This window comes from Antennarius striatus, chromosome 11, assembly GCF_040054535.1.
Source record: "Antennarius striatus isolate MH-2024 chromosome 11, ASM4005453v1, whole genome shotgun sequence".
NCBI classification, from domain to species: Eukaryota; Metazoa; Chordata; class Actinopteri; order Lophiiformes; family Antennariidae; genus Antennarius; species Antennarius striatus.
The window spans coordinates 1,285,252-1,302,392 of record NC_090786.1 but is presented as its reverse complement, the minus strand read 5'-3'; the positions used below and the strand labels follow the sequence as shown (position 1 = coordinate 1,302,392).

Here is a 17,141-nt window from a genome sequence, read left to right as displayed (position 1 = left end):
ATCTGCTATCAAAGATGATGGCAGTCAAGGGACTATCTCTACCAAATGAAACATGGTCCACCTCCCTCTGCTACCATTTTCTACTTTTAATGTGTACTTTTTTTTTAAAATTTCAGTTTAATATCAACAGTTGCACATTATTATTTTTTTTTATGTCTTTTTATCTTATATTTTATGAGTCAAAATAAAGATACGTTTCTCTCAGCTTGTTCTATTGATATCCAAAGTGCCTGAGGAAGAATGACACTGAACCACCAGCAGTCCAGAACCTGTACGGAAACATTTTTCGTACTTTTATGACTCAGCTCTGTGTGTTTACCAAGCTGCATGAACGCCAAGGGTTATTATTTAGTTGTACTGTCAAACTGAGGAAAAGGTAGAGTGCCTTGATGACCACTGGTTGGCGTTGAAGAGTCCACACAACATTGAATGCAATCCTCATCAGACAGGAAGACTTTAGAATGTTTGGTGTTGCCCTAATAACATAACTAATGAGAGGTAGATGATGAGATGGGAGCACAGTACATCCTGTTCCCTATCAGGAAAAGGTAATATCTTGAATATATGACTCTATGATGACCTTCCTAAACAAGCTACTACTACTCTTAGTTTTAATCTTACTGTCTAGAACTCCTGGTTCCTGCCTGGCTCTTCTTTAGTGAATCTGTCTTATCCCAGGACTTTGTCTGTTGTCTACCCCTCGTCAGCCTTGTTTGCCTGCTTGGACTTTTACATTTCTGCTTGTTTCATTACATTCGAATTGAGATTCTGTGTCATCCTACTCCCCTGTTGTGCCAGGTTATCGTGAGCTTGATGGATCAATCTGATGAACCTCATGAACCCATCCGACAGTAACCAGTTCAGCCGGAGTGATCGACATAAGTCAACATGATCAAACACCATGGTCAGCAACTTACTTTATTGGCGGAAGCTATGCAGGTGATGACTGTCCATCCTGGATGCAACATGGGGTCTTTCCAGAAACGTTTCGTTAAATCCACTGAAAATCCTCTGAGCTTGCCGTCTACCTCTGTCTATCTGATTCCTTGACGCCACCTCCGTGTTTTGTGAAAAACTTTAATAAATAGGTTCGTAGGAGGTGGGTACACAGAAAACTCACTCACACAATGAATCAAACCACTCCTCTAGGGCTATAATGAATGTGTGATTTATTACACGGAGAGAATAGAAATGCTAAGAAACAATACGTACAAACAAACAAACAAACAAACAATAAGTCAAAAGACCTCTATGATGCTAGACCAAATGTGTCGTTTAGTCCCTGCAGCGCATAGCAATGCAAACAAACAATTCTATGATGCTAGAATAAACTTGTAGTTTAATTCCCCACAGAGCACAGAAACAATTCTATGATGCTAGAATAAACTTGTAGTTTAATTCCCCACAGAGCACAGAAACAATTCTATGATGCTAGAATAAACTGGTGGTTTCATTCCCCACAGAGCATAGTAATAAACAAACAAATAAATATTTGGTTGAGCTAAGGCAATATATGGTGGCATTCCAAATATGCTTCGCCTCGTACCTTGACACAGGGAAGGAGAGCCTACAACCCAGGCAGAGTAGCTTCAACCAGGCTGGGCGTCCGTATGTAACCCGCAGCTGACTCTCTCTTTCTTCCTGGAGTATGAAACTCCTCACCTTTTATACCTTTTAAGAAGAAAGGCCTGCATGCGAGCAGGAATGGCCAGTTCCAGCTCTCAGGCAGCCCTCCTTTTGGTGGTACCCCCCGCTGAGGAATAAACATCACCACCCTCGAGAATGCAGTGTAGGAGGCTTTCACGCACTCGTAAACCATCTGTATCAGGAGACCTTACACCTTTGGAATGCACCAAACCTATCACACCAAAACTAAGAAACCTAAGAAATCTTTATTACACATTGGAATGCAATTTAAAGGCTTTCATGCACCCATAAAACATCTTACACCTTGACTGAAAACAGGTCTCCATCTCCTCTCCATCGGTTCTCCTTTGAGACAGGTACTGGGTCTGCTGCATCTGGTTTGATGGGCTGTGACCTGCTGTGACCTCTTTGTCCAAACAAACTAAGATGTGACTTAGCCCAGCGGTTGCATGGAGAGGTTTTGAAGCAAGTTCTCAGTAATGACATGATAAGAGTCAATTCAGGACACACACAATACAAATTTCCATTACACTCCGGAATCCTGTTCCAGGGCCTGTCATTACCGGCATTATTACCTGATTCACAATACAGTACCGGCATTATTACCTCCCTCACCTTTGAACAACAGCCCTCAGCTTTCCCCACCTGCAGGACCCCAGTGCCATACATCCTTTCTTCGTGGAGGGGGATATTCTTCTCCTTCTCAGCCCCAGAGACTAAAGTGATGGAGAAATACATCTACGACTCTTTGGAAGCATTTAGAGTAGAGTAGAACTTTATTGATCCCTTAAGGAGGTTCCATCAGGGAAATTAACTCTCCGTCGCACTACACACAGTACAGTGAGTACACAAAAACACAGAAAAAGCACACAGAAAGCACCATTCATAAGTAGTAGTAACAACACCAAATAGAAAGAGTAATAAATAACCCATCAAGAGTATAAAAATAGAAAGGCATAAATAGGCATGGGAATAAAATGGCATAAATAAACAGGCCCAGATAGGCATGGGTAGAGTGAAGTGTCTGTAGTGTTTGTATTGTTTTTGGTGTATTGCTTGTGTCATCCCTCAGCTCTTGTGTGGACTCTCTTCTTCGTCTGCCCCAGAGAGGAGTTGAGCACTTTAATGGCTCGGGGGATGAAGGAGTTCTTAAGTTTGTTGGTCCTGCATGTTGGGGGGAGGTGCAGCCTCTGGCTTTTTTCTAATTTGAACTATCTTGTCATGACTCAAACTGGGAATCAGTCGCAGATCAGAATAATGATTCATTCACACACAGTTCAGCAGGCAAAATGGAGTCCAGGTACAGGCACTGATACAGACGGACAGGCAAGGGCAGGTGCTTCTAAACATGACTGGCAGAAGACTCACTCAAGAAACCAGTTGGGTTCAAAATTGGAGAAAAAAAGGTTCTAATTCTCTAACTCACATGTGAGTCAGGAAACAAACAATACACACGATCCGACAAAATGAACCCAAAAGACAGGGTTCAAATACTTATCCAATCAACATAAAATGAGAGGGAGGGTGAAAATGGAAGGGACAAAACAGGCAAAAAATTGCCAAAAAAAGGAAGTGACTCTGGGCAGTTGACACACATTTCACTAGAACCAACCAAATTTAGAGTTATCACACACCAGCAGGCAGAGGGAGCCAAAAACAGCAATCTGGAGGAGAATCTATATGGTGTCCATATCTGTCAACTCTCCTGCCATTTCTTGGGGTTCATCTTCCAGTTTATCACAAGCTTGATATTGAGACCACAATCATATTCAGCTTTCCAGAGGAGCATCTGGAGGACCTTAAACATACGCCACATCCTTCCACTTACATCCTACAATAAGGGGGAATAAATAATGACGTATTAGTCATTTAACTGTCCAGTCTCACGTTGGGTTTACTCTTCTTGGCTAGAGTTCCAAACATCTGCCAATCATCTGTCCCATCAACTACCACTGCAACTGAGGAACCTTAAACAAATTTAGTTTTTATTCACCTCCTGGCTTCACTCTGAGATTCCTGGTTTCACCGACAGCATACATATAGCTGAAATGTTAACATGTAATAAAATAAAACTCAGTTTCTTATTTTTGTTAAATGTTAATCGTCTTTACAACCTGCATTTCACTGCATTGGTAAACGAAATGCACAATAAAGAGAACAATACATATGAACACATTAACATGAATAACTCAATGCAAATCATCTCTGACAGTTCAGACTGAGAGTGATTTCAATTTCTCATCCTCATTGCCTTCTGCGGCGCCACCTAATGGTTCCAGTGGGACTGGTGAGTGCTGGGCTTTCACTTTGAACACATCCCACTTCTCAGGTAGAACACCTTTGTTGAAGAGGACAGAAGCCAGGTAGGAGAACAACAAGATGGCAGCAATGGTACACAGTATGGAGATGATCTTAATTGGAGCGTACTGGACATAAACACCATCCTCCAGAGTGCATCCTGGGAAATATATGACTGGTTCTAATCCCATTGACTTGTCTCCACTGAGCAGTCTTACTGTCACGCCCACCACAAAGCCCATAACAGCTCCATAACCATTGCAGATGTTGAAGTAGACGACACAAAGGAGTTGAGGGAAAATGATGATGGAGGATATTTCAGCGCCCAGGAACCAAAACATTATAATGCTGTTTTTTAGGCCCGTCAGTGATGTACCGATCAGGCCCACGACCACCACAGAAACACGGATCACCCACTGATTCTCTCGGTCTGATGCCTGAAGAAGAAATTGTAGAAAAAAGAATGAATGAACTATAAATGACTCATGCTTCAAAGGAGCTTTATAACTGCTGTCCTACCTCCATTCCTTTAGAGTCTATACTTTATCCCTGCTACTTTAGAAATCTTTAACACATTATGAACACACTAACACAGCGACTAACAACACTTAGGTTCTTGGTTTTTATTCCAGGACCCATTCTTTGAGGAGTTTACATGTTCTCCACATGTCTTCATAGGTTCTGTTTGGGTTCTTATGCTGCCTCATACCTCCAAAAACATGGCATTTTAATGTGACCTTCTAAATTGACTGTAGGCCTGAGTGTGAGAATGAGCGGTTGTCGGTCTTTCCATGGAGCCCTTTGGATAAGAACCTGAAGACATGATGGGTTCGATCATCTCATCTAATTATATTGTCTTGCTTGACATGCATTTCTCTTACCCGAGGTCTCAGGATGCTCTTGTATATATCAGAGGTGAAGACTGAAGCTGCTGCAAGCAAAACAGAGTCGGCTGATGACATCACAGCGGCGGCCACACAGCCAATCCCGATGATGGAGATGAAGGTGGGGGTGAGGTGCTGCAGAGCGATGGGGAGAGCCATAGCAGCTTCTCCACGTTCATATGGAGATGGAGAACCATAGGTGGTCTGGTTCCAGTCTGAAGTATGGGAATGCAGAGTGAAAAGGCTGATTGGGCTGTCTGCTATCAACACTTGTATTTTAGAAGACACCCAATGGGTCTTGGTAAACAAATATATAAGAGGCCTCTCTTGGACTAACATAAAGCATGGAGGAGTTTGTGACTAAAGTGTGTTGCTTTAATAAAACCACATCAATTCAATGAGGCTGACTTCTAACATTTTAGAGTAAAGGGTTGGGTCTTTCTCTCATGTTTGGTGTGTTGATGTGAAGGCAGGAGTTCTGAGAGTGTCCATCATCTACTCCAGGTCTATTTTGGATCATCAAGTCAAGGCACAACATTATTACCTGTGGAGGAAACAGCTGCTCCAAGGAGTGTAGGAGGTATCCCAAATAGAAGTAACAGGAAACCAGCAACGATGCATGTGATCCTGGCTGTGGACGGAGAAGAAGCTGACAAGGTCCTCTGGTGGAAGTACTGAGATCCCATAGACTTAACTGCCTTAAGAATGAACCAGTTCATCAGTTAGTTTAGAATCTACTTCAAAAATACCAACTTTATCCTAGACATCAGACTAAAACAAAAACAATCACTTCAGCTCTTGGTGAAACTTCCTTGAACTTTACAGCTGCCCTCCAAGAAAATACCCTCCATACATTTTCTTGTAGACAAAACAATCACAATCTTTCCGTCTGAAGCAACTTATCCACTTCCAACTTATTTTGGCGTGTCTAAACATAATACATATATTCAATGAACTCTGGACGTTCTAAAATGCATAAAACATATTTGACACAGCCTGTGTTGTTGCCTCCTTACTAATAAAACGAAATGATCAATCATGATCCAGGTCTTCTTCAGCTCTGGTTGTCCAATCCAAGGAGCGTTTAAGGTGTTGTTCATCAGAGTCTGACCAATGTCCAAGGTGGAAGGATTCGTCAAAACAAATGGAACACAGATGCACTGCAGAGACAAAGTGAACTTAAACAACACACGTACGTACGACACATTACTTATTTTTATTCTCTTGTAATGATAAACTCACCAAACCAATGAATACAAGGATGAGTTGTATAACATCTGTGTAGGCCACAGAGTAGAGACCTCCCAGCAGGGTGTAGGTCACAGTGACAGCAGAAGAGATCCACATGCAAACAGTAAAAGGCAAATCCAGAACCACACTCATCATCCCTCCTGGGAAACACATGGTTTGGGTTGTATTCATGAAAATTAGCCGTTCACATTCAGTTATGTAAGTTCTCATATTTAAACTGCAAACCTACCTAAACCAATCAGTGTTGTGGTCAAGAGAACAATATCGTTAACAACTGAAGCCAGACTCAGTCCAGCCGTTATCGCTTTTCCATACTTGATATGGAATGGGTCGAGCATCGTCACATAGTTTCTCTCTCTCATTGGTTTTGCAAGGACAAGACCCCCTTCAATTGAAAAGACAGACATCAAAATTAGAAGAAACCGCTAAGAAAAGATTAATATAATAATCAGTTTAACATTGCATTTTCTCATTGAACAAGACAGAAAAGACAACACTAAATATTACATTACATTACATTACATTACATTTTTTAATGTATTTTCACTATCCCAAAATTAAACAATTAGCCTCGGTTAAGAGCTAATCCTGTCAGAGTTAGTCTAATCCCTTCATCTCCCATCATGTCCATAACAGGTTTTATAGTCAGAAACAAGACTCTGTATGTGTTCTAAGTGTTAGCATTTCAGTGATAAGTCTCACTACGATGCTACGACTATGTGACTTTCTGTCAAGAAATTAGAGAGCAATGTGTGTAAACAGTAACTTACGGTCGATACCATCAGTTGTTGTCTTGAGACTGTAGATGGCACTGTGGTACCATCACTAGACAGATAGATGGATAGATACATGATAGATGGATAGATAGAAAGATGGATGGACAGATGGATGATAGATAGATGGATGGAGGAATGGATGGATGGAGGAACAGATAGATAGATACATAGATAGATAGCATAACTCACAACTTCACACAGAATCAGACAATCAGACAAACAAATATTAATATTTGGCATTGGTCTAATATTTGAAACACCAGTATTAATACATACATACATACATACATAAATATATGTATACCATATGGGTCATTCCATGAAAACTGTGCAGTTTGGGTCAAAATGTTCCACTCATCACAGTTTGATTTTTTTCTTAGGAGAGGAAACAGTAATGTTGTTATAGTGGTAATAACAATCATACACATAGTTTATAATTGCAATAATAAACATAAAATATGTTATTTTAAATTTTGAAGTCAAACTGTAGTTTTATGCGAAGACATTTATTTCTGAATGTTGTATATAAAATAAAAACACAAGATGAAATAATTCAGACTATCAATTGTTGATTTTGAACAAAAGGACACTTTCTGAAGTGAATAACATTTTGTATGTCTTATTGTTTTTGTCTAAAATTACTGTTGAACTTGTTAACTTTTGTGACGGGGTAGGAGAAAAACACATCTCAGAATAAAATGTGCTAAAAAACTTTCAGAAAATGGTGCATGAGCTCAACAAATGTTTTACTGCAAGTGTTACAAAAAAAAATGGTTATGATCATAAACCTCAAAATTCCGTGGGTGAATCTTAACAGTTTACTTGGAATGAGCGATATGCATTCATACCTAGGGAAACATACGAATACGCACCAACGCGGGATTTCATTAATAAAAAAGATCTGAACACGAGTTAAGCAATATTCAACATATTAACATAACCTATGAAAGCAGATTGCATGTGTGTGTGTGTGCGCGTGTGTGTGTGTGTGTGTTCTACAGGATGGTTGGGGTTATCTTTGACGGAGTTGGGGTAATACTTCATGAACTGTCCTGACCTCCACCACTGCTCCCATGTTCCCCAGTCTGCCTCTGATTACTGAGACTTTTTTTTTTTACCACTTTGTTGAATCCATTTGACTCACTGGCGTTTGATCCAGAGTCGTGTTTAAAGTCAGACTTGTTTGAGCTGAACAGGAATGGAGGCAACACTGTCCACTGAGCTTTGACACCTGACAAGGTTCGACCCAGTCTGACAGGCTGTGGTCTCTTGTCTCAGGTAGAGATGACAGGTGAGTACACCCCCATCACCTTCAGCTTCTCACCAAGCACCAAAGGATGGATGATGATGATGATGATGATGATGCTGAAGAAATCAAAGGTCATTCTGACTGAACTACCTTATTCTGGTGAAGTCCCTCAAGCTGTCTCCTAAGCTGGTCTATGGTCAGACTCTACCTTCAGTAGAGCTGGGGGTAGATGAGAAGAACTGCAAAGGGCTGGTGGAGGGACTGAATGATTCACCAGAAGGGATTGCAGAAGAGGGGGTGGATACAGCAGGGGTGGGGAGACTGGTGAGGGTAGTGTGACATGTGGAGCACAGATGGGGGAAATGCTAAGGGCTAACAGCCAAACCTGTTAAAAAAGAGCAGTTCAGCTCCACAGAACCCCCGTTTATGGTCCTTGCTCCAAACCCAGTTAGTCTCATACTGGACCACACCTCCCTCGTGTTGTAAAACTGTCGCTTGACCACACTTCCGGCTCTAGGTAGGCGTCCCTGCACTCCTTCAGTTTGTCCTTCAGGCAGCGCCGGACCCTCCTCAGACCGTCTGTGACTGCAGACCTGAAGGCCTTCTTTTTGTTCAGAAGAGCCTTGAGGTCAGCTGTGATCCAAGGCGTGTTGTCGGGGAGACTTGAGACAGTCTGGACTGGCAGAGCGGAGTGCTCACACAACTGAATGTAGGCAACATGAGCTTTACAGCTGAAAACACTCAAACACAAAATTATGTGTTATAGACATCAGTTTTACTTTGTGTAGTTTTTACATATATCACTGAAAGGCAGAGAAATGTGTTGACTACTGGAATGTGAAGTATTTACGTGTGTGTGTGTGTGTGTGTGTGTGTGTGTGTGTGTGTGTGTGTGTGTGTGTGTGTGTGTGTGTGTGTGTGTGGCTTGGAAGCTGGTAGGCTATTCAGACAGGAAAGGGCAGGCCACGAGATTTTTAACCCCTTCAGGAAGCCAAGTAGTGAAAATCTGAGTGTTGTAAAATATAAATCTGTTGTTGGGATGGCTTAAAGTGGTATAAAAGACCAGATTATTTTCTCTCTTTTTTGTAATTGAAAAGGTACAAAAATCCCTGAGACCTTTCCTCTTATCAAAGTCTGGTAAATATAGACCGTCTCTTGTTGTCTTACTAAGAAAAAAAAGTTAAGAAAAAGAAATACACAAAACAGCCAATCAGTCTACAGTTTCCTTTCAGGTGTGATTTTGAAGTCTTACCAAGAACACAGGATGAGGTGAATCCCAACATCGACACTGTTGTCCAGATTAGTCCCAAAGACGGCGTGCACATCATCTCAACCGTCCCAACAATGAAGGCTCCCCCAACCCACGATGCTAGAGGAAGGAAAGATGAACACAAGAGAGGAAATCACATTTCTACTCAGAGCCCAAGAGCAGTTTAAAGTACAGTCTGGCCTGAGAACCACAGGTTGAGTCTCTCATCATTAATAATCTCACTGAGTTCACCACACCATAACGTTTGTAACTCCTGCCATTGCTTTGCCTTGTTGCCTCAATAGGATTGAAACCGCTCTCGAAAACGTAACACCCTAAACCTGCAGCAGAGACCTACAATCTGGCCTAACTGGATCTACGTGTAACTGAACAGAATGAATATAAATACTGTAAATTAAAAGGTAAACATTGTTCAAGATACCTCACTATTTATTTAGAGCTCATTTTTCCCACGTTGTTCAAGCCTAGTGATGATAATTCCCTCAGCCTCTCTACCCATATCCCCCTCGGCTACTGCAGGACGTCTCAGCTGATTCATTGAAATGCATGTCATGTGTCACATATTTCACAACTACAGTTATGTAGTTACAGGTCTATCATTGCAAGTTAAACCTCTAAGGTACAGTTTATTCACTGTATGTATTTTTACACATGTATTTGCAACATTTAAAGTAGTGTTAAACACGGGAATAAATGCAAGATCTTGTGAACGAGTCTGTATCGTGTATATTCTTGTCCCAGGAATCCAGTCTGTTTGCCAGGCAGTGACACAGTGGCTTGCCTCCGGATGTGTGTGTGTGTGTGTGTGTGTGTGCGTGTGTGTGTGTGTGTTCCCCTATGCTGCCTTTTCAACACACTCATTTCACACGTCAGCCATCTGTGTGATTCTTCTGAATGAATTTTTTTTTTTTTTTTGCTGCAGGTAGGAACACACCTATCACCTCATCAATCCTACCAGGAAATGTCAAAAAAGTAATTCTATATCAAAATATTTTATCTTAAAGAAAATCAGTTTAGAACTACAAACATTTCATTGTTCCACTGCTAAAAAAAATAAAAATAAAAATCCTGGATTTCAATGCCGAACAGTATTAAATGGATTTTCCCCTGCCTGTCCTCTTGTCTGCCAAAAGTTTCCAACTTTGGCATTCACTGGTTCATCTTTCTTGAAAGTGCTGTTTAGTACAAGCATCACAAATTTCTCTAATCAAATTTATTTTTACACAAATAGTTTGCTGATACGTGATACATTGAGTTATTCTGAAGCAAATTCTGTCCAATTTGTGCACTGGGATTATTGGAATATGCTGTTTAGATTAGAGTCTTATCAACATGAACATGATATCATGTTTGGACGCTGCTTTCAAGAGGTCCGCAAAAGAGTAAATAAGCCTCGCCTAAGTGTTGACCCAGTTCGACCTGTTTGGCTGTGGTTAACGCAGCCTTGAGATGCAGCAACACAATGGCCATTACAGCTATAAAAGTTTTGGCATTCCAGGCATGAGAAAGAAAGACTTCAAACGGGCCCAAAGGCGGGGGTTCAACAACAGAATCCTCCAGAGATAATGCGTTTCTTCTGCTGTCAGATTCCTGTACATCTATACTACCGTTAGTCCGAGGGACTGGGAGGTTTAGCAACATCCACTATTTGTATGTTTACTGATTGTTAAACAAAGATATTCCTTCAAGCTACAATCAACTGAACTGTCATTTTCTTATCGACCAGATTGGAGATTAATTTGAGATAAATCTCTGTGTGCTCTCATTCCAAAAGTACAGCTGACGGGAGACTCACAATTCAGTCGTCCTGTTTCTCTCCTCACCTGTCAGGGTGAAGATCCCCACCACCCAGTTGATGCTCCGGTTTCCCAGCAGGGCCATCTCCATTCCGGTGGCTGCACTTTTTTTCTGCTTCTTTTTGGACTTAAATGAAGCCCAGATTCCGGTCCCAAGAACCAGCAGGTAGAAAATCCCCATAACTATCACTCCTGGGACGTTGAGAGCCATAATGGACGGACTGTCTTATCCACGAGCTGACTGCGGAGTGCGCTGACTGGAACTGCGAAATGATTCTCATTGAAGGAGGACACATTCCACAGAAGCAGTGTAAAACTATTGGGAAAGGCCCTGCAGCATAGAAAAAAAAGAAAAACTGGTTTCAAGTTTACTTATGGGCGGCACAGTGATGAAGGGGGTAGCTCTGTTTCCTCACATCAAAAATGTTCTGCTTTGATTCCTTCCTGGGTGGAGTTTGTATGTTCTCCCCATGTGTGCAGGGATTATTTACACCTCCAAAAAACACAGCTTATATAAATTGCTAAATCACTTCAAATCATCCATGAGTGTGTGCGTGTCTATGTGTGGCCCCTGCGAAACTCTGGCAACACCTATAGGGTGTACCCCAGCTCACACCAATAACCAGCTGTGATAGGCTTTAGAACGAACAAACACACAAACGAACACACGAACGAACACACGAACGAACACACGAACGCTGACAATTACAAAACATCACCGCTTTGTAACGTAATGAGACACTGACACTATCTGGCCTATCTCTCTCTCTCTCTCTCTCTCTCTCTCTCTCTCTCTCTCTCTCTCTCTCTCTCTCTCTCTCTCTCTCTCTTTTCTACCCAACTGGTCAAAGTGGATGACCGCCCTCCAGAGTCCAGGTCCTAACTGGAGTTTCTACCTCAATGAAGGAGTTTTTCCTCCCCCCGCTGTCCTTTGTGCCTGCTCTGGAGGGTTCAGTTGAGTTTCTCTGTCTGTCAAAGCGCTTTAAAATGTCTGACGATGTGATCAAGTGCTTTATAAATAAAACTTGATTGATTGATTGATTGAGGAGATCCGTAACCCACAGTGTGGCAAAGCACTTGAAGACGAGAACAACTCCAACCTTCTTCCATGAGGTTGGGGTTGTTTTGCTAGTACAGTTTCTCTATGACGAAGGTGAATATTGCCTTTGAGGCATTTGTGTCTATTGCATAGGTATACAGGTCAGTTGGACACACCCAATCAGTTTAAATGATGACACCCACAGCACTATGTGTAAAAATCCTTAATAGGTGGTCACTTTATGTTCTTACAATTACAAACAACATGGATATAAAACTGTATGTGGAAACTAAACCACTGATCTCTGTTTGATAAAGAAAAGTCCTACTCTTGATGGAATATAACATTTTGAATATTAAAAGAACTAGGTCTTTGTTGCAGTTCCAAAATGTTTCCAGGGAGATGTATGTTTTCATTTGCATGTTGGGAAATATGGGCTCTGTAACTTTTGACTCATTCTGTTTGGTGACATGTGGATGCAAATGTCCTTTTTGGATGAATCTAAAAATCTACAATGAGACCAGCTTTGAGGAATCCTCTGTTCACACATGTGAGCACCCAAAACAATTTGATTATGAGCAGTGCTAATCTCATTTAGCACACCACAGCAAGCTAGCCCAGTGACATAGATTTACCCCAGTCAATGTCATCAGTCCCTGATAGTTTTGAAAGAAAAATGCCTTCCTGAGTGATAAACGCTCTAGTTTGGAGGACAAGCTTTTATCAGTTCTGCCCCGTCTGAGCTCTTTAACCACAGCTCTACTAAAACCGTAGAAGTAAATTATCAGAGCGTTAAGCTAAAATGATTCATGAGCAAATGATTTCACATTTAAAAGATCCAACAGAAAATTAAACTGGTATCTGAGCTCTGACACCCTTTAGATGGAACTGGATCTGGTCTGCATTTGTTGGAACATGCCTCTGTTTGTTTAACGCCGCCAGCATACTTCAGAAAACGGTATAACACACGTGTCATTTAGACACACGAGAACCATGAGTCTTAATGACAAAGAATCGTCGATTGAATATTGTACATTAATGGCCTGAAGCTAAATGTCACACAAAAGTAGAGCTAGCAGAGTAGAAAAGTCTCAATGAAGCCCTTGTTGTTCTACCGTAGGGCAGTATTAAACCCATCCTATGTCAAAGTTACCAAACCAGTACAGATTCATACCTCACCCTCCTTCAACTCCTCTTCTTTCATCACTCTTAACTCTTAGACAGAAGACAGCTTCATTGCTCAGTGACTTAGGACATCAACTGCTTGGACACAAAATACTGTACATAACCTCTTATACCTTTTATACCTTTTGATCTTATGTATTCTTAGTTATTACTACTTATTTGTAGCTCTCTAATCTTGTTTTTTTTTTTTTTTTTTTTTAGAATCCCTCGGGGATCAATAAAGTAATTCTGATAAAGCAAGCCATAGCATGCATTGCAGCCTATATGACTCAGAATGATACACACCCAATCAAGAAACAATCCATCCTAATATCCCCAGGGCTCCACAACAGTGTGAACAGTAGTTAGACAGGTCACAACTTGTCCTCTGGTGTGCCATCTTACGTCCCTATCTATGTTGCTGTCTGATATGTGATGTGATCTTTGGCATTCAATATAGTGTGGGAAATTACAAAACACATCTTTGAGTCTTGATTTATGACCCCTTAGAATAGGAGGGGCCACATTGACTCCCATTTGATGATGATGATGACAATGACAATACCAACAACAGAAAACAGACAACTAAGAGAAACGCAACTCACAAACTGAACCACTGCAATGAAAAGATTGCTCTGGACTGTTGAGCCTAAGTACTTCAAATCCTCCACCTTCTTGATCTCTTCTCCCTGTAACCTCACTCTTCCACTTGGGTCCCTCTCATTCACACACATGTACTCTGTCTTACTGCGGCTAACCTTCATTCCTCTCCTTTCCAGGACAAACCTCCACCTCTCTAGCTTCTCCTCCACCTGTTCCCTGCTCTCACTACAGATCACAATGTCATCTGCAAACATCATAGTCCATGGAGATTCCTGTCTAACCTCGTCTGTCAGCCTGTCCATCACCATAGCAACAAGAAGGGGCTCAGAGCTGATCCCTGATGCAGTCCCACCTCGAACTCCTCTGTCACACCTACACACACCTCACCACTGTCTTACAGTCCTCATACATGTCCTGCACCGCTCTAACATACTTCTCTGCCACTCCAGACTTCCTCATACAATACCACAGTTCCTCTCTGGACACCCTGTCATAAGCTTTCTCCAGATCTACAAAAACACAATGCAGCTCCCTCTGGCCTTCTCTGTACTTCTCTATCAACATCCTCAAAGCAAATACTGCATCTGTAGTACTCTGTTTTGGCATGAAACCATACTGCTGCTCACAAATGTTCACTTCTGCCCTTAGTCTAGCTTCCACTACTCTCTCCCATAACTTCATTGTATGGCTCATCAGCTTTATTCCTCTGTAGTTGCCACAACTCTGCACATCTCCCTTGTTCTTAAAAATGGGCACCAGCACACTTCTCCTCCATTCCTTAGGCATCTTCTCACTATCTAAGATCCTGTTGAACAACCCAGTCAGAAACTCTACTGCCACCTCTCCTAGACACTTCCAAACCTCTACAGGTATATCATCAGGACCGACTGCCTTTCCACTCTTCACCCTCTTCAATTCCCTCCTCACTTCATCCTGACTAATCTTTGCTACTTCCTGGTCCACAACAGTCACCTCTTCTAGTCTTTGTTCTCTCTCATTTTCCACGTTCATCAACTCTTCAAAGTACTCTTTCTATCTTCCCATCACACTACTGGCACCTGTCAATAGACTTCCATCCCTATCCTTAATCACCCTAACCTGCTGCACGTCCTTCCCATCTCTGTCTCTCTGTCTTGCCAACCGGTATAGATCAGTCTCTCCCTCCTTACTGTCCAACCTAGCATACAAGTCATCATAAGCTTCTTGTTTGGCCTTTGCTACCTCTACCTTCACCTTACGCTGCATCTCCCTGTACTCCTGTCTACTCTCCTCAGTCCTCTCAGTGTCCCACTTCTTCTTAGCTAACCTCTTTCTCTGTATACACTCCTGTACCTCCTCATTCCACCACCAAGTCTCCTTATCTACTTTCCTTCCAGATGACACACCAAGTACTCTCCTACCTGTCTCCCTGATCACATTAGCTGTAGTTTTCCAGTCATCTGGAAGCACCTCCTGACCACCCAGAGCCTGTCTTAACTCCTTCCTAAAAGTCATGCAACACTCTTCCTTTTTCAGGTTCCACCATTTCGTCTTCTGCTCTGTCTTTACCCTCTTGATCTTCCTCACCACCAGAGTCATCCTACACACCACCATCCTATGCTGTTTGGCTACACTCTCACCTACCACTACTTTACAGTCACTGATCTCCTTCAGGTTACACCGTCTACACCAGATGTAGTCTACCTGTGTGCTCCTACCGCCACTCTTATAGGTCACCCTATGTTCCTGCCTCTTCTGGAAGAAAGTATTCACTACAGTCATTTCCATCCTTTTTGCAAAGTCAACTACCATCTGTCCTTCTGCGTTCCTCTCCTGGATACCAAACCTGCCCATCACCTCCTCATCACCTCTGTTTCCTGCACCAACATGTCCATTGAAGTCTGCTCCAATGACAACTCGCTCACTTCTAGGCATGCTCTGCATCACTTCATCAAAGTCCGACCAGAATTTCTCCTTCTCCTCCAGCTCACATCCTACCTGTGGAGCATACCCGCTAACAACATTGAACATCACACCTTCTATTTCTAGCTTCAGACTCATCACTCTATCCGACACTCATTTTACCTCCAGGACATTCCTAACAAACTCCTCCTTCAAGATAACTCCTACTCCATTTCTCTTCCCATCTATACCATGATAGAACAACTTGAACCCTGCTCCTAAACTTCTAGCCTTGCTACCTTTCCACCTGGTCTCCTGGACACACAGTATGTCTACCTTCCTCCTCTGCATCATGTCAACCAACTCTCTACCTTTTCCTGTCATAGTTCCAACATTCAACGTCCCTACTCTCAGTCCTATACTCTTGGTGTTCCTCTTCCCTTTCTTCGTGTGAACGCACTTTCCTCCTCTCCTTCTTCGACCAACAGTGATCCAATTTCCACCGGCGCCCTGTAGGCCAACAGCGCCATTGGCGGTCGTTGTTAACCCGGGCCTCGACCGATCCGGTATGGAAGTCATAGGTTTGATTCGCATCTTTGATTTGGCAACAGTTTTACGCCAGATGCCCTTCCTGACGCAACCCTCTGTATATATCCGGGTTTGGGACCGGCACAATAAGACACTGGCTTGTGTCCTCTTGCGGCTACATTGCTTTTGTGAATAAATGTGATTTTAAAAATCAAATCTCTCACTCTCTTTGTCTCTCTCGAGATCTTCCATGTTTTTACGGGAGTGTGTTTGGAATCTGGGGACTTTTGTCCAAGAAGAGGCCACAGGATTTTAAATCACTCTATTGCTTTTTAAAGGAACCTGTCATCAAAGGAGGACTTTTCAATGTAAGAACTTTTGCAGGAACAAAGACAGAGAATCATGGTCCAGGATGTAATAACCTCAGTGGAGGGCAGGGGTTCTCTGCAGGCAGCAGAAGACCCTCCTCTGGAACACCTGGAAAGTCTTCAGAGGCTTATTAGGACAACCTCGTAATAGGGAAGCATTTTGGTCCAGAGTGGACAAAACATTTTGAGTTAAAAGATTTATGATTTATGAGATGTAGAAAGTTGTTGATGGACTGAAAGTTCCCAGCGTCACAGACTCATCTTCAGAACAATTTCCACTGACCTTTTGTCATGAATTTAAAACATTTTAATACACTGCTCTTAAAATCTATTAATATCTGCGTATCCTTTATGTGCATTGTCTTTTATTTGCATATTTATTCCATT

At 42.0% G+C, this 17,141-nt stretch overlaps 1 protein-coding gene across 3 annotated transcripts; it reads right to left on the bottom strand.

Moving 5' to 3' along the window:
- Positions 1 to 2,414: 2,414 nt before the first annotated feature.
- LOC137603627 (high-affinity choline transporter 1-like) lies at positions 2,415 to 11,497 on the bottom strand. Of its 3 annotated transcripts, XM_068327265.1 has the most exons (9): positions 11,171 to 11,303; positions 9,358 to 9,474; positions 6,851 to 6,905; positions 6,310 to 6,465; positions 6,072 to 6,220; positions 5,846 to 5,989; positions 5,374 to 5,527; positions 4,827 to 5,044; positions 2,415 to 4,382 (listed from the first exon to the last, which is right to left on the bottom strand). In XM_068327265.1, the coding sequence occupies exons 4-9, from the start codon at positions 6,440 to 6,442 to the stop codon at positions 3,861 to 3,863; spliced, it is 1,320 nt and encodes a 439-aa protein (XP_068183366.1). In that variant the 5' UTR covers positions 6,443 to 6,465; positions 6,851 to 6,905; positions 9,358 to 9,474; positions 11,171 to 11,303; the 3' UTR covers positions 2,415 to 3,860. The 3 variants fall into 3 exon arrangements, with proteins under 3 accessions (XP_068183366.1, XP_068183364.1, XP_068183365.1); XM_068327263.1 differs by lacking the exon at positions 6,851 to 6,905 and having other exon boundaries at positions 11,199 to 11,497; XM_068327264.1 differs by lacking the exon at positions 6,851 to 6,905.
- Positions 11,498 to 17,141: the final 5,644 nt, after the last annotated feature.